The 17653-nt window shown below is 48.4% G+C and overlaps 1 protein-coding gene across 1 annotated transcript; it reads right to left on the reverse strand.

Annotated features, from left to right (window-relative positions):
- Nucleotides 1-84: 84 nt before the first annotated feature.
- On the reverse strand, nucleotides 85-16653 carry tmub1 (transmembrane and ubiquitin-like domain containing 1). The gene is made up of 3 exons (XM_041991560.1): nucleotides 16519-16653; nucleotides 10746-11229; nucleotides 85-938 (listed from the first exon to the last, which is right to left on the reverse strand). Exons 2-3 carry the CDS (start codon nucleotides 11210-11212, stop codon nucleotides 587-589), a joined length of 819 nt encoding a protein of 272 aa, XP_041847494.1. The 5' UTR covers nucleotides 11213-11229; nucleotides 16519-16653; the 3' UTR covers nucleotides 85-586.
- Nucleotides 16654-17653: the final 1000 nt, after the last annotated feature.

Below are 17653 nucleotides of genomic sequence, written 5' to 3' on the forward strand. Positions count from 1 at the left end.
CAACCAACCAGTCTGGAGATCTGACGGACTCTGATGAGGACTGACGAATGTGATGGGCTCTGAAAGAACAGACACAAAACCAACTGCATAAATTAACTTTTTAATAGACTTTCTTCAAAAACTGAAACTCACATGTCAATTTCTGGTCTTTAGAACCAGGTATGGACAAGGTCTTGGGTCTGAAACAGGTCTGAACCATGTCTCAAATCTGGACTAAGTCTCTGGTCTGTATCAAGTCTTGGTTTGAACCAGATCTGGAGTCTCAACCAGGTCTTGAGTCTTAACCCAATCTAAGGGTTTGAGCCAGAAATCAGATCTGGACCAGGTCTTGAGTCTGAAACAGATCTGAACTGTGTGTCAGGTTTGGATCAGGTCTCAAGTCGAAAACAGGTCTAGACCCAGGTCTCGGGTCTGGACCAGGTCTCAGTTTAGGACCACAGAAATTCAGAAGGTCACAGAGGCACGATGATGAGAAACACAATCTAAAACTAAATAAAAAAAAGTTCTTCTCTAGACTCGGGATCTCCATGGCAACAAAAACATCATCATCAGCGTCTGTCTTGGTCAGCAGCCAATCAGAGAGCAGCTAGCGGCGGTAGACTCCAAAAGCCACCAGGCTGAGGAAGATGGTGATGCCGACCAGTGAGGCGGTGGCGGGGGCGGTGAAGAACTGCCGGTACTGGATTTGACAGTACCACAGCACAGACAGCATCAGGACCAGCAAGGGGACCATCAGGCTCCCCACATTCAGCGCCACCTGAACCTGGTCCGCGGGCCGCGGGCCCCCCGCCGCCCCCCGCGCAGCATGCTGGGAAATGTGACAGTGTAGGACGCAGTTATGGACCAGGTTCAGGGAGGCCAGCGTCTGAGCGTCGTCCTGCAGCAGCTGGCCCTGGTAGATGAGCCGGACCTGCTGCTCCTGCCCCGCGAAGTAGGTCCTGAAAGACACAAACAGAGGCAGGTCAGACCTGAACCGCCTAGTAAATCTTGTGGGAACCCCACGGTCAGGGAGCAGTGCCCCCACAGCCGTGCATGTGCACGTGCACACACACACACACACACACATTACTTTTTCTCTGTCGTTGTTAGAAATGGACGTTATTTCTTTTATATTATTTTATTTTATAGTAGCGCTGCCAACGGTGCACACTTGGTGGCCCTCACCTGGTTCAGGCAGACATTTCACGCACACACTCACCAGCTGTGGCGGGGTGTGGCACGTGGGCCGCATCCTGCAGGATTTGGTAAAACCGAGCAGAAAGATTTGCTGTCCTTACATCGTGTTCTGGATCATGTGACTTGGTCAAAGTGTTGTGTGTTGGTATTAATTAGGGGAATTAAATGTTGGCAGGTGTGTATTTCTGTAGGAAAATGGTTTATGTGAAAGTTCATTTTAGAATTACACCTTTGTCAAAGATGTGTTTTGGGGGGTTTTTCAGTTGTTTTTGTATATTTTTTTTATTTGGACATTGAGCCTTGTGGGAGGGGCTTAGTGGGGTCCTCGTTGTGATGAGGGCGGAGCTGGGATGGACACAAAGGAGGTAACAACCACTCAGGATCTGTTTAAACTGGACTGGACTCTGGCCGAGGAAATGGAAAGAACCCCGTGACACCCACATAGAACTGGATCAGACCTGACCCCCAAAAGAGGGCCTGAAAGAACGGACCAATTCAGATCCAAACAAAAATATAAACCAGGGATTTCCTGGTCTGGACACCATGAAGATGGCCGTATGGTAAGGGAGTTCCCAACCGAGCCGGAGTAATTTAAGAAAACACCCCCATGAAAACCAGCCTAACCAAAGTCTGTAACGAAGGGGGTTTTAGGTCTATCAGGACCACCAGCTGTATAAACGCAGACAGAAAGATGGAGGTGCAGTACATAGCTGAGGCTAATGCTAGCTAGCAAAGGAGCGGATTTCAAGAGAATTGAGAGGTCCGAGACCACCACACACGGCAGCCGGAACCACTTCCTTAGCCAGGCAGTAAGTCTTGCTGGTCTCTGAAACCCGGTCTCTGTGGCGTCTAGCTCCATGTGGTCCAGCAGATCCAGATCAGCCGTTGTACGTCTTTACGTTTTATATCCAACCATCGATGTTCTGAGCAGCTACAGGTGGAAACACCTGACTGTAGCCTGACTGACAGCACGTTTCCATGGCGACCATGTTATGTAATAGTAATGATTATTGATGTGTGGAACCTGCTGCAGCAGAACGTCGCCTTATTCAGCCTGAATGGAAGTTTTGCTCCACGATGACAGAACACGTTTTCCTGGTGGAGCTTCATGCGTTTTCCTGGTGGAGCTTCATGCGTTTTCCTGGTGGAGCTTCATGTGTTTTTTCCTGGTGGAGCTTCATGCGTTTTCCTGGTGGAGCTTCATGCGTTTTCCTGGTGGAGCTTCATGCGTTTTCCTGGTGGAGCTTCATGTGTTTTTTCCTGGTGGAGCTTCATGTGCGTTTTCCTGGTGGAGCTTCATGCGTTTTCCTGGTGGAGCTTCATGTGTTTTTTCCTGGTGGAGCTTCATGCGTTTTCCTGGTGGAGCTTCATGCGTTTTCCTGGTGGAGCTTCATGTGTTTATATGGAACCTGCTTCTTCATTCGTTTCTGCAGCTTTGCTATCTAACGTGGTTCTGAACAAACGTTTCACATCATCTCAAGCAGGATCAGAGCAGCCGTGGAGGAACCTCCTCCCACCAAGTCTGGTTTTTATTAATCCCGAAAGCTGATCAGCAAGCACCTGAGCCTCATCCGGACACCTGGGACCAGTTTCAGAAGCAAGTTCAACAAACTCCGAGTTAAAAGCACAACTCTGGGCTGTCAAACTCAGAACAGGTGATAACAGAGCGTGCATGGCAGATAAAAAGCCTCATCAATGGAACACGGATAACATGATTCACCATGGAAACAGGTAAAAAAAAAGTCGCTCCTCCCATTTTTCTCCAGTGGACTCCGACATAATGAAAGTCAGGAGGATTTGGTCAAATGCTGCAGTTGAGTCTAAAAGAACCAGGACAGCCGGACTTCTATAATCAGGAGTTAAAAAGGTCATTAAAACTTTTAAAAGTGCAGTTTCGGTGCTGTGGAGGGCCAAACACTTTATTCAAATCTAAGCGAGTCTGTAATTGTATGTGCACAATTTCCTACCAGCTTTGATAGAAACAGAAGTTTAGAAATCAGCCTGAAGCTGGTATGAATCGATGGATCCAAATTACTTGTCCTGTCCAGCATCATAGCAGCAAAATGATAATCTGTTTGCTGTATCGTGCTGAACAAATTTGCTCTGCCAAGGGGAGGCCTATGGGTAAGGCTCCTCTTGATAATGTGATTAATTTATTTATTTATTTACTTTGAATCACCGAATCTATGTAATCTTGCTGGACCTGACCGGAGGGGACAGAAAAAGATGGAAAATAGCAAAAAGAGCAAAAGGGAAAGAAGAAAAGAGACAAAAAGATCACAGACAGAAGGAAACGACCTTCAATCCACACCATCACCAGACAACAAACTGTTACACCTGTACATGAACACACCAGAAAATTTCCTACAACTTTTACAAAAACAAAAACAGAAATCGTAGCAGCAGCAACTTCCACCAGCTCTTCCTGCAGCTGCAACAACCTGCCGCGAGTCTCCACAGCTTTCCAGAGCTGCTGGAGCTGCTGACAGGCAGCTAACAGCTAACAGCGCTAACAGCTCACACTGATGAGTTCAGGACCACCTGGTTCATGTGTAGCTGAGGAGGTTCAGGAGGGAAAGTCTTCCTCATCAAAGATGCTCTGTGGCGTAGCTGCTTTGTGAATCTGGCTTTTCATCTTCCCAGTGAGCTGAGCGGCTGTCTGTCAATCATTTCTTCCTGTATGTCCCGCCCACTCTCCGCCCCCTGATCCCCCCACACCTCCCACCCAACCCCTGCAGTTTCTGGCATTTTTCAAATTCAGCAGTGAGCAGAGTTATGCAGAAAGTAGGGGGTGGAGCTACACTTTAAAGTGGTTGGAACACAGCCTGAAGACCGGCAGGTATTAAACAAGGACAACATAACAGGCCCGATGGAGCTGAAGGTACTTTCAATTAGCGCGGTGAGAGCTGTCAAAGGGGCAAAAAGAAGGTTTTAAGTAAAATAACACGTTTGAGAGTTCACAGTGACACCTATTCTATTCTATTCTATTCTACAGTCATGTAGCAGAAGCTTTTCTCCAAAGCGACTTACATCTGAGCAGAACAACACCAGCAGAAACCAGCCAGGAGGGACGTCGTCATTAAGTGGTAGTCAGACTGCTGGAGTCCAGGTGGACCAGGTGCTGCATGTAGAGCTGGAGGCGGGGCTTTATCTTCCCCTCCCTCCCTACAATAGTCCTTTGTTTAATTACAAGATCATGATTTCATCAACAACATCATCTTGGACATAAGTGCAGCAGCTTCTTCAGTACCTGGTTGAGCCAAAGATCTGGACAAATCTTTCTACCTCATTCTGAGTAGAAGAGTTAAGCTAAGTGTGGAAATGCTCCTTAAACAACTGAGTCTTTAGCTTGCTCTTAAAAGTGGATACGGACTCTGCGGATCGGACGGAGTTTGGTAGATCGTTCCTCCACCGGGGAACAACAGAGAAGAAGAGTCTAGCTACTGATGTGGCGCCACCTTGTGGTGGGAGCACTGGGCGTCTTTCACTGGCAGAGCGTAACTGTGGAGAGGGAGTGTAGCTCTGGATTAAGGAGTGGAGGTAGACCGGAGCCGTTTGGGTTATTGTTTTGTAAGCCAGAAGCAGAGCTTTGAATTTGATGCTCTGCAACTGGAAGCCAGTGGAGAGCGATTAGCAGCGGAGTGACATGAGATCTTTTGGGCTGGTTGAAGACCAGACGTGCTGCTGTGTTCTGGATCATCTGCAGAGGTTTAACTGAGCATGCAGGCAGGCCAGCCAGTAAGGAGTTGCAGTAGTCAATGCGTGAAATGACCAGAGCCTGGACCAGGAGCTGGGCCGTGTGTTCAGTCAGGTAGGGTCTGATCCTCCTGATGTTGTAGAGAGCAAATCGGCAAGATTGAGCAACCAAGGCAACATGGTCCTTAAAAGTCAGCTGGTTGTCTACCATGACACCAAGATTCCTGGTAGAAGATGTAGGTACAAGCGTGATGGAGTCAAGCTGCACGCTTATCTGTGGTGGTAAGGAAGGATTGGCTGGAAAGACAATAAGCTTGGTCTTGGACAGGTTTAGCTGAAGGTGGCGATCCTTCATCCATGCGGAGATATCAGCAACATGCTGATATTCACATTGAGACGTTGTGTCGTCAGGTGGGAAAGAAAGAAAAAGCTGAGTGTCATCTGCATAGCAGTGGTAGGAGAAACCATGAGAGCTAATGATGCACCGAGTGAGGAGGTGTATAGAGAAAAGAGAAGAGGGCCAAGCACCGAGCCCTGAGGCACCCCTGTTGTCAGCCCATGTGATCTGGACACGCCCCCTCACCAAGATACTTTGAAGGATCTCCCTGTGAGGTAGGACATAAACCACGAGAGGACAGATCCTGAGATACCAAGCTCCGAGAGTGTGGAGAACAGTATGTGATGGTGGGCCGTGTCAAAGGCAGCAGACAGGTCCAGCAGTATAAGGACTGAGGATTGACCAGCGGATCTGGCAACCCGTAGGGAATCAGTAACTGACATGAGAGCAGTTTCAGTAGAGTGGCCTTGCCTATAGCCAGACTGATATGGATCTAACAGATTGTTGTCTTGGAGGAACTGTGGGACCTGACTGAGGACGGCAAGCTCTAGTAATTTAGACATGAATGGAAGCAGTGAGACCGGCTGGTAGTTTCCAACCTGGGCTGGCTTGAGTGTGGGTTTCTTCAGCAGCAGGTAACCCGAGCTTGCTTGAAGGCAGAGGGAAAGACACCGGATTTAAGAGAGGAGGTGATAATATGGGTTACTGCAGGTTTGATTGTAGGTAAAATGCTCTGCAGGATGTCAGAGGGAACAGGATCAAGAGGACAGGTCGTGGGTTTTGAGCTGACTAGAAGTTTAGAGACTTGGTCCTCATTTAGAGAGCTGAAGGAGCAGAGTGAGGCACCAGTAGCTGGTTTGGTAAGGCTGAGTTGGTCAGGCTCAGTGAATTGGTTACTGATGGTAGCAACCTTTTCAGTGAAGTAGGAAGCAAACATTTCTGCAGTCAGCACAGTGGGAGGCTGAGCAGGTGGTGGCGATAGAAGAGAGTTAAACACCATGAACATGTCGTGTGTTGGGAGCATTGCGGATCTTGTTCTGATAAAATGGTCTGAATTTATACATAGCTTTACATTATACATCACATTCACCCATTCACACACCCACACACACACACACTCATTCACACACTGATGGCGCAATTAGGGGTTCGGTGTCTTGACCAAGGACACCTCAACATGAACTCAACCTGGCCGAGGAGCGAACCGGCAACCCTCGGGTTACAAGAAGACCGCTCTACCCTGCTGAGCCATGCCGCCCCTAACAGCTCTGGGCTCAGAGTCTGAGCTGAGGAAATCTTCAGTATCATGCAAAGGTGTTCAGTCAGACGTCTCCGGTGAGATGTTCTGGTCTTCATCGAGGAGAAAAGTTGCTCACATAGACAAGTGTTGCAGAACGTGGAGAGCATCTGAGCAGCTTGGGTGCGGAGCTGAGGCATTGCTTCAGGGATGAACTGTGGAAACTGTGCGGCGCCCACAGCATCATCCTTTGACTTCAGTGTACATTACAGTGGAGTTCAATCAGCTCCATTTAGAGGTTGGTTGGTGCGTTTTCCACATCAACTGCGAAGGGAATACTGAGCAGTTCAAACCTCAAAGTCAGCAAATCGCTGGCTAAACTCAGCGCCGAGTTCTTCAGCAAACTCTGCGCATGGGAACACGGCGGTAGCGATCTGCGTTGTCGTGGTTTGGCAGCAGGGAAAATGACCGAGGTTTCCTTGCAGCATCTCATTCTCCCACAGGCACAGTTTAGTTTAAAAAGCCTTCATTCCAGCGTACATGTCTGTGATGATGCGGCCTGCCGGTGAAGCTGCAGGTTCAGCACATCGCCATGTCAAACAGAAACTGCTGTGTCCTTCCCTTTGCTTTCCAAAAACTGCAATATTTCGTTACGCAGCTCGAAACATCTATTCAGTACTTTTCCTTGGCTGAACCATCTCCCCTCTGTGTGTCTGCATATTCCGAACCACACGTCTCCAGAAAATACTTAAACTAGTGGTGATTCAGACAGCGGCCAGAGGCGGGGACCCTGGCATCTGATCCTCGGCTGGAGAAGCTAGCTCTAGGGACGTGGAATGTCACCTCTCTTCAGGTGGGGGGACGGGTCCTAACTGTTTGTGCTTATGCACCAAACAGCAGTTCGGAGTACCCACCCTTTTTGGAGTCCTTGGAGGAGTTGTTGGAGAGCACTCCTTCCGGGGACTCCCTCGTTCTGCTGGGGGACTTCAATGCTCATGTGGGTAATGACAGCAAGCTCTGGAGGGGCGTGACTGAGAAGAACGGCCCCCCTGATCTGAATCCAAGTGGTGTTTTGTTGTTGGACTTTTGTGCTCGTCATGGATTGTCAGACATAAGAGTGTCCACATGTGCACTTGGCACGAGGACACTCTAGGCTGAAGTTTGATGATCAACTTTGTAGTCGTATCGTCGGAATTGCGGCTGCATGTTCTGTGAGAGAGGGGAGGAGCTGTCAGCTGATCACTACCTGGTGATGAGTTGGCTCAGATGGTCTGGAAGAGTCTCCTGTCAGAAAGAGTTTCAATTCCCATCTCCGGCAGAGCTTCAACCATGTCGGGCATGGGAGGAGTTTGGAGAGGCCACGGAGAATGACTTCCGGACGGTTTCGAGGAGATTCTGGTCCACCATCCGGCGGCTCAGAAGGGGAAAGCAGTGCTCCGTCAACACTGCTGACCTCGACTCGGAACATTGTGAGGCGGTGGAGGGAATACTTCGAAGACCTTCTCAATCCCACCAACACGTCTTCCGATGAGGAAGCACAGTCTGGGGTAGCTGGTATTCTAGCTCTCCCGTCTCTGGGGCTGGGGTTGCTGAAGTGGTTAAAAAGCTCCTCAGTGGCAAGACCCCGGCGGGTGTATTAGGTCCAGAGGGATCACACTCCTCAGCCTCCCCGGTAAAGTCTATTCAGAGGTGCTAGAGAGGAGGGTCCGTCAGATAGTCGAACCTTAGATTAAGGAGGAGCAGTGTGGTTTTGGTGCCGGTCGTGAAACAGTGGACCAGCTCTACACCCTCTTCAGGGTCTTTGAGGGGTCATGGGAGTTCGCTCAACCAGTCTACATGTGCTTTGTGGACTTGGAGAAGGCATTCGACCGTGTCCCCCAGGGACTCCTGTGGGAGGTACTCCAGAAGTATGGAGTGCCGGACCCGCTTGTACGAGCTGTCTGGTCCCTGTACAACCAGTTTCAGAGCTTGGTCCGCATTGCCGGCAGTAAACCAGAATCGTTTCCAGTGCGGGTTGGACTCCACCAAGGCTGCCCTTTGTCACCGATTCTGTTCATAACTTTTATGGACAGAATTTCTAGGTACAGCCGAGGTGTTGAGGGGATCTGGTTTGGTGGCCTCAGGATTCGGTCTCTGCTCTTTGCGGATGATGTGGTTCGGTTGGCTTCATCAGGCTGTGATCTTCAGCTCTCACTGGAGCAATTCGCAGCCGAGTGTGAAGCAGCTGGGATTAGAGTCATCAACTCCAAATCCGAGACCATGGTCCTCAGCCAGAAAAGGGTGGAGTGCTCTCTCCGGGTCTGTAATAGGGTCCTGCCCCAAGTGGAGGAGTTCACGTATCTCGGGGTCTTGTTCACGAGTGAGGGAAGGATGGAGCAGGAGGTGGACAGGTGGATCGATGCAGCGTCTGCAGTGATGTGGACTCTGCATCGGTCTGTCATGGTGAAGAAGGAGCTGAGCCAAAAGGCAAAGCTCTCGATTTACTGGTCGATCTACGTTCCTACCCTCACCTATGGCCACGAGCTGTGGGTAGTGACCGAAAGAACAAGATCGTGAATACAAGCGGCCAAAATGAGTTTTCTCCGCAGGGTGGCCGGGTTCTCCTTTAGAGATAGGATGAGAAGCTCCAGGACGGGTTCAGAGTAGAGCTGCTGCTCCTCCACATCGAGAGGAGCCAGATGAGGTGGCTCGGGCATCTGGTTAGGATGCCTCCTGGACGCCTCCCTGGTGAGGTGTTCCGGGCACGTCTACCAGAAGGGATTCCGGATAAGCAGCAGAGGATGGATGGACGGACGGACGGATGGAAGCTTCTCCTTTAACAAGAGTCCACTCCACAGATGAAGACTGACAGCTGAGCAGTATCAGATCAGCTGGTCTTACAGCCTGGTGGCAAGATCACAAGTGCGATGAGCTACTGTGTTTCTGCACAGGCTCACATTTTAAAAATACTTGCTTTTCTCTGGGTACACAAGGTCAAAAACTTTCATCATGCCCTTTTTCACAGACTCTCCCTCATTAAAGGACCAGGCTGATTTTGCAATCTCTGCTGCCACAACATAACTAGCCTTTACAGCAGCCTCACTTTGTGATGTGGCTTTTTTAACATATTCTGTGGTGAAAACAAACTTCTTTAATCTCCTCCACTTTCTGGCTGCTGTGAGTCATGTCCAGGTCCTTGTACTTGTCGTGGTATTTTGTTTCATAGTGTCGGCTAATGTTGTAGCCACATACAAGACAAACTGGTCTGTCTACCTCCCACTTGCCCAGAAAGCTCCTGGTTTCTGTCTTTCTTTTTGGCCTTTTTGGGAAGGGGCTGCATGGTGACAGTTGTAGCATGAGGTCACTATGACTACTGTCAGAGGAAAAGGGGTTTGTGGGTCCTGTCCTGATTGATGAGCCAAAACAATGACATCATGAGATTTGTAGTATTAGCGGTGAATGTGCAGTAAAATACTGGCGCGCCAGCTCTAGTAGTAATTTGGTATTGCTTCACGGGCCAAATATAATTACACAGTGGGCCAAATTTGGCCTGCGGGCCAGTAGCTGACAACTTTGAATTAGACTATTTAGAGCACTAAGACGAACCTGGAGATTGTGGTTGTTACTTGACACCAGGTTAGAAATATCATGGGGTTTAGCAGATTTCTGATAGTTCTGAGCGGTCTGATAGTTGAAGATGCAATCCCTCAACAACCTCAAGACCTGGACTGCTATGAGCCAGTTTGAACTGCTATGAGCCAGTTTGAACTGCTATGAGCCAGTTTGGACCGCTGTGAGCCAGTTTGGACCGCTATGAACCAGTTTGGACCGCTATGAACCAGTCTGAACCGCTATGAACCAGTTTTAACCGCTATGAACCAGTCTGAACCGCTATGAACCATCAAACAGAATGCATGTAACTGGAAGAAAATAGTAAAATGCAGTACAACATTGTAACTGGTTGTGAATCATAGTAAACTGCAGTAACTAGTAGTAAACACTAGTAAATTGTGGTAGATCATAGTAGAAAACAGTAAATAAAAGTACACCCAAGTAAATGGGGGAAAATCACAGTTAAAGAAGTGACTAGTAGTAAACCTAACCAGATAGTGGTAGATCATACTTTACAGCAGTAATTAGTACTAAACTTTGGTAAATTGTACTAAATCATAGTAAACAATAGTAACTAGTAGATAGCCCTAGTAAATGCTGGTAGATCAAAGTAAACTGTAGCAACTAGTAGGAAACCCTAGTAAATGGTGGTAGATCATAGTAAGCCTTAGTAACTAGTAGTAAACCCTAGTAAATGGTGCTAGTTACCGTTTGATGTATCCAATGGTGTCCTGGGGTTTGACCTGAGCCGTTCTCTCCGTGTCATTCAGGAACTTTAACCGGACCACCATGTTCCGCTGAGCCAACAGGGGCGCTCCTCCTTCTCCATCTGTCCCTCTGCTCCTCACGCCATCACCTCCCCCCGTCTCCCCATCTTCCTGCGTGGAGGTGGGTGGAGCATCTGACAGAGAGCTATCACTCACGGAGCTGGTGGCTGATGATGATGATGGAGATGGAGAGGAGGTTGCTGAAGTGCTGTTGGTGGAGGAGAAGAGTGTCTCTTGATGGGCGGAGCCAGTGCTCTGTGAGGGGGCGGGGCCTGTTGAGGAGCTGAACAGGTGTTCTACGGTTTCAGAGGTTCGGGTGGAGATCCAGGCAAGCAGAAGCACCAGCAGCAGCAGCAGCGAGCCGAAGAGCAGGGTCACCTCATCTCCAACACCTTCGATCAAAGCCATTGCCCACAGCAACACACCTGCACACAGGAGGCGGGGCTTAGCTTCAACATGGTGAACAGGATGGTTAAGTTATCATTCCCTCCCTGCCAGAACCAGCAGCCAGACTTCCTGTTCAGTCTGTACGCAGATGTGTCCTGATCCCGAAACTCACACTAGATCAGAATTTGAGGAGTAAAACTGGTTTTCTGACTGGTTTCACTGGTGAGTGTGTTATCCACCCCTACAACAGGCAGAGAATTAATAAAACTCCAAACATGAAGACAACAGAGGAGGCTAGTGATTGGTTCATTTAAAAATCAATACCATAGATGGGCCTTAAATCCACTGACTGGTCCCTACACCGCCCCCTGCTGGTTACCGCAGCTTGTTCATCATCTCTGTGTGTCGTCTTCACATCAGTTTTACCATAGACATACAAAGACGCCACATTGTTCTCCGCCTCGTACGTCAATGGAGCCGCCATATTGGCAAGTTATCAATGGTCAACAGGGCTGAATGGCGGGAACACAGCTGGAGCGTCACACTCAGCTCTGACTCACGTTCTCTCACCTTCGGTCTGTGAAGCACCCGGTCACTGATGAAGGCCACCTTCTCCAGGATCTTCTCACTGACCACAAATACAATTTCCTCTGAAACTTGGCAACGCCCCCGGGTTTGTTTCAACCCCGTTGCTCTGGTCGTGGTCTCACAATAATTCACCATGAGAATTCTTAGGCCCCGGATTCGCTTCCTGCAGCTTACTGTGACTTGCTTGTCAACCCTCCATCCACCAGTCTCTGCTGTCTAAGTCCTCTCTCTGCTCCTCCAATGATCGTCCTCTGCCAGCTCATCTACTCTACCTCCTCAGTCATATCTGAACGTATCCGCAATTCCAAACCCTCTTCCTGCCACCTTAACCAGCTCCCTACAGCCCCGGTTAAAGCTCCCCTCCCTCCTTCTCACAGCTATCATTCACTCCTCACAGACGACTGGAATCCTTCCCACCCCTTTCAAAACTGCAGCCGTCACACGTAAGTAAAAACCCAGTTTACATCCAAATAACTGAAAATCTCAGCCATATCTCCAACTCGCCTTCCTCTCCAAAATCCTAGAGAAAATAGTTTCCAGTCAACTCCAAAATCATCTAATGCAAAGCGGTCTGAATGAACAGTTCCAGTCCGGTTTCCGCCCCTGCCGCAGTGCCGAGTCTGTTTCCCTGTCCCACCCGATCTGGTTTCCGCCACCATCCCACTCAATCCGGTTTCTGCCCCCGCCGCAGCGCCAAGTCCGCCTCCCCGTCCCACTCGATCCGGTCTCCGCCCTCTCTGCAGCGCCAAGTCCGCCTCCCCGTCCCACTCGATCCGGTTTCCGCCCTCTCTGCAGCGCCAAGTCCGCCTCCCCGTCCCACTCGATCCGGTTTCCGCCCTCTCTGCAGCGCCAAGTCCGCCTCCCCGTCCCACTCGATCCGGTTTCCGCCCTCTCTGCAGCGCCAAGTCCGCCTCCCCGTCCCACTCGATCCGGTTTCCACCCCCGCCGCAGCGCCGAGTCCACCTCCCCGTCCCACCCGATCCGGTTTCCACCCACGCCGCAGCGCCGAGTCCGCCTCCCCGTCCCACTCGATCCAGTTTCCGCCCTCTCTGCAGCGCCAAGTCCGCCTCCCCGTCCCACCCGATCCGGTTTCCGCCCTCTCTGCAGCACCGAGTCCACCTCCCCATCCCACCCGATCCGGTTTCCGCCCCCGCCGCAGCGCCAAGTCCGCCTCCCCGTCCCACTCGATCCAGTTTCCACCCTCTCTGTAGTGCCAAGTCCGCCTCCCCGTCCCACCCGATCCGGTTTCCGCCCTCTCTGCAGCGGCAAGTCCGCCTCCCCGTCCCACTCGATCCGGTTTATACTATTTGTCTCACCATCCTTCTCAGTAGATTTTCTTCTCTGGCCACACTCAGATCCAACCCTTCTCTTCCAACCCTCTGCTCTTACTGCAGGTGTCCCCCAGGCCTCTGTCCTGGCTCTCCTTCTCACAGCCTGCGTCCTTCCCCTTGTTGAATTTTCACTGCTAGGCGGATGACACCCAGCTCTACATCTACAAACCAAACTTCTCCTTCCTCCTCCATCTTTCCAACTGTTTAGACAACTCAAAGTCTTGGTTCTCCTCCAGTTTCCTCAAACTTAACAGAGATCATTCTGATCAGCACAGCTTGAGCTCCTTCCAAAACTAACAGTTTCTCATTCTACGACAACTCTTCCGTTCTGCCTCTGCCCAGGTTACGAGTCTGGGTGTCATTCCCCCCTCATCTTTTCAAGCTCACATCAATAACCTTACTCGGTCTGCACGTCGCAGCCTTCACCCCTCCCTCACCCCTCCACCATCCTGGTCCAGAGCCTGGTCACTTCCTGCCTTGACTACTGTAACGCTCTTCTTTCTGGTCTCCCTCATAAGTCACTTCATATTCTTCAACCGGTCCAGAATTCAGCTGCCCGGCAGACCACTAAAACCCCATCCTCTTCCCACATCACCCCAGTCCTACAACAGCTCCGCTGGCTCCCTTATTTCACGTTTAAGCCTATCCATCATCTCGGCCCTTCGTACCGGTCCTCTCTGCTCCGCATTGGCTTCCCTTCCCGTTCCCTCAGATCCTCTTCCTGTCTTCATCTTACTGTCCCATCAGCTCGTTACCATGGGGACCAGGGCTCCTTGGAACTCCCTTCCTCCCGGTGGTGGAACCATCTACCAAACTCCGTCCGATCCGCAGAGTCCTTATCCACTTTTAAAAGCAAGCTAAAGACTCAGTTGTTTAAGGAGCATTTCCACATTTAGCTTAACTCTTCTACTCAGAATGAGTTAGAAAGATTTGTCCAGATCTTTGGCTCAACCAGGTACTGAAGAAGCTGCTGCACTTATGCCCAAGATGATGCTGTTTGATGAAATCATGATCTTGTAATTAAACAAAATGACTTAAAAAAAAACAAACAAAACAAAAAAAAAAACAAAAAACAAACACAAAATAAAAAATAAAATTACATGCACCGCCTCCAGCTCTACATGCTCAACCGATATATTAAAAAATGTTGTTCAAAGTCTTGTCTTGTCATTTACAGTACTGCCCAGTAGTCTGGTCCAGTGCAGCCCAAAATTATCTACAAAAACTACAAATCGCACAGAACAGAGCAGCAAGAGTAGTTTTGCATTGTCCTTTTCGCACTAATGTCCAGAAGATGCATAATAAACTGTCCTGGCTAACTGTGAAAGCAAAAGTAAAATGTAGTCTTCTGTTGTTCATGTATAAAGTCTTGGCAAATAACACACAGAATTATTTTAAAGACAAAATATTATTCAGTGGTCATTGTCATGAGTATGTGACACGCCAAGTCAGTAACAGCATGGTCATAGTTCCAAGCCCAAAATCTAATTACATGAAGAAAACCATCTTATATAGGGCCGCTATAGAATGGAATACACTCCCATCCAGTGTTAGGCAAATCCAAAACCTATTCATTTTTAAGAAAATTATAAAGCAGAGATTCTTAGAGATGAACTATTGATATTTATTTATTGTGTAAAGAGTATTTTGTTCTGTATGGTTCTCCATTATGATAATGTTACTGTATATTGCTGTTTTTTACAGTTATTGAATAATTTTATATTTTATGTATTAATAAACTGTAAAATTGTATGCTGATTTTGGACCCCAGGAAGATTAGCAACCACAGTTGTGGAAGCTAATGGGGATCCAAACAAAATAAACAAATAAACAAATACATGCAGCACCTGGGTCCATCTGGTCCATCTGGTCCACCTGGACTCCAGCAGTCTGACTACCACTTAATGATGACGTCCATCTTGTTTGAATTCATGCTTGTGTTGTTCTTCCTCTCAAATGTAAGTCGCTTTGGATAAAAGCGTCTGTTAAATGACTGTAGAATAGAATAGAATAGAATAGAATAGAATAGAAACCCACCTGTATTACTGCTGCTTTTACACCGTTTTTTTCCACTTTGCTCGGTTTTACTTTGATTTGTTGATTTTGTAAAGTGACCTTCGGTTCCTGAAAAACGCTTTAAGTAAAAAGTATTTATTATTTTATCTACTTATGATGTAAAACTAAGAGGCTTTACTAGTTTATATAGCGACGTCTTTTAAATCAGAGGATAACATCTGTTGTTAAACATGAAGGAAATCAACCACATGTACTCCTGACAAACACCTGCTTTTACCTTGAACTATGACACCCATTATGTGACCACATTTTTAAAAACATTTCATACTTAATCCAGTTCAAACGAAACAACCGTTCACTGTGTCCCTCTCCTGGGCTTTCTGCCAGGACCAAGATGGCGGACACACTGACGCGTGGCAGCACCATGCTGAGGCGGCCCATGCCGCGTCCAACATCCGTTTCCTAGAGTTAAACCACACACCTGGACACCTCTCCGGTAATTTACCAATCACTATTTATCCACCACTCAATGAGCATGTGGGGTGGGCGGAGTCAGCCCATGGGGTCCTGTAACTGATGCTGCATTCACATTTCATGTAATTCCAAGCACCGGGAGAAGGTGAGGTCATTAACAGGTAGTCGGCTTCCTGCTGCACCATCAGGAAACATGGACGCCTCCACTGTGAGCATCTACATTCGTTTCATATAAAACTAGAAAATCACAGCCCAGCTGGAACAGGCGTCACCATGGAAACAGCTGCCCAGGCTGGCGAGGACGGTGGATAAACCGCATGCTGACGAGATGTTTAATGAACAGTGATTATCAATAACAGCTGGCAGCTGCTTACAGCAGAAACTTAGTGAAGCAAACAAATCAGAAGGAATTTAACAGCCAGCAGGTGGTGGGCTACTGGGCAGCCATCTTTACACCTGGAGTCTCTGAAACTTCTCACGTCGGAAAAAGCAGGTCACTTCCGGCTTAGATTCAATGGAAAAACTCCTGAAAAGCATCACAAGACTGGTCAACATGTCTCCTTCCAGCTGCGTTCCCTCCCTCTCGTCACTTCCGGCCGTCTCCTGCCACGCTAGTAAACAGGAGTATTTCTGCTCTGACATGGCAGACCTCACCTGTTACTCAGTACCACGTGACCGGCGGAACTCACCTGAAGAACCTTGTTATTTGGGGTTAGCTGCGGTTCGGAACCGAACATCTGGACGGGTTTAAAGCTGCCGCTTTTACCGGAACTCAAGTGAACAGCTCACTAAGCTAAAACTTGACACTGCTGCGGCTAAGCGACGTGCTAACACCTGAGAGTGGCTGCGCAGACCCGAAGCCTGGTCCGAGACCTGGGTCAGAGAGTCCACGGAGTACGGGGCGGGATCTGGACTCACCTCCTACTGCAGAAACCTCATTTCAGACGCTTTTTGCCTCCAGGCTAATCTCCCCGACAGACTTCCTGCTGCCGGGAGACGCTTCTTCTCCCTGTGCTGAACGTCCGTCTTATTCTGCGCTACTGACGCAGCCGAGGCGCTGCTGACGTCACACTGCCCCCTGCTGGCCAGAGTCAGAAGTTCATTTTCATCAGATGCAGCGTGTCCCAAAGTATGGAGGACTGAAACTGACAAAATTGAAAATAAATACAGAAATAGAAAAACTGATCAATAAACAAACTGATGTGCCAATAAATTATACAAAATATGTTTTCCCATGAAGAAACATATAAAACATGACACAAATTTATATTTCTTTTGTCATATTTAACTGTTTTCATTGAACTTTGTGTTAATATTCCTATTTGTTGACTTTTTCATTTCATTTTCAGTTAAATTTATTTATTTGGCGACTTTTAAATTGTTTTCCTCCTTTATTTTTATCCTTGTACTTATCTCTGTATTATTAGGCCCGAGCACCGAAGGCGGTGCGAAGGCCTATTGTAATTGCTCCGTTTCTTCCTTATTAGGCCCGAGCACCGAAGGCGGTGCGAAGGCCTGTTGTAATTGCTCCGTTTCTTCCTTATTAGGCCCGAGCACCGAAGGCGGTGCGAAGGCCTATTGTAATTGCTCCGTTTCTTCCTTATTCTTCTTCTTCTTCTTCTTCTTCTTAAACATTGGAGGCATTTTTGGGGACCTGAACATGCACGAAAACGCGCCTAATTTTGCGCACCCCCCCAAAGGAATGCGAAAAATTTGATATTTTGGGGTGCTCGGGACTGTTCGGGCAAAATTGAGCGAGAGCGCCACCTATTTAATATGCCCCGCCACTGCATGTCATCAATCTTTATGAAAATCGCTACATATATTCTAAATCTTTGGGCGAACAAAAAATCCTCTTGGAGCAACAGCGTACAACCAACAGGAAGTTGGCCATTTTGGGTCAAAGTCGCCATTTTGGCGTTTTACTGACATTTTCAAAATCTATCTCCTCCTACAGATTTCATCGTACCGCTACCAAAATAGCTCAGGATGTCCAGAAGGCATGTGTCTTTAAAAGTTATTGAAAGTTTTCTAATAGGAGAAAGGGCATGGA

This window comes from Melanotaenia boesemani, chromosome 8, assembly GCF_017639745.1.
Source record: "Melanotaenia boesemani isolate fMelBoe1 chromosome 8, fMelBoe1.pri, whole genome shotgun sequence".
Lineage (NCBI taxonomy): Eukaryota > Metazoa > Chordata > Actinopteri > Atheriniformes > Melanotaeniidae > Melanotaenia > Melanotaenia boesemani.

Bases quoted from the DNA above. Each gene is read 5' to 3' on its own strand.
- tmub1 (XM_041991560.1), bottom strand. From the start codon at position 11,212: ATGGCTTTGATCGAAGGTGTTGGAGATGAGGTGACCCTGCTCTTCGGC. The intron at 939-10,745 runs GTAACTAGCACC...TGTGTCTTTCAG, and splicing joins ACCATTGGATACATCAAACG to GACCTACTTCGCGGGGCAGG.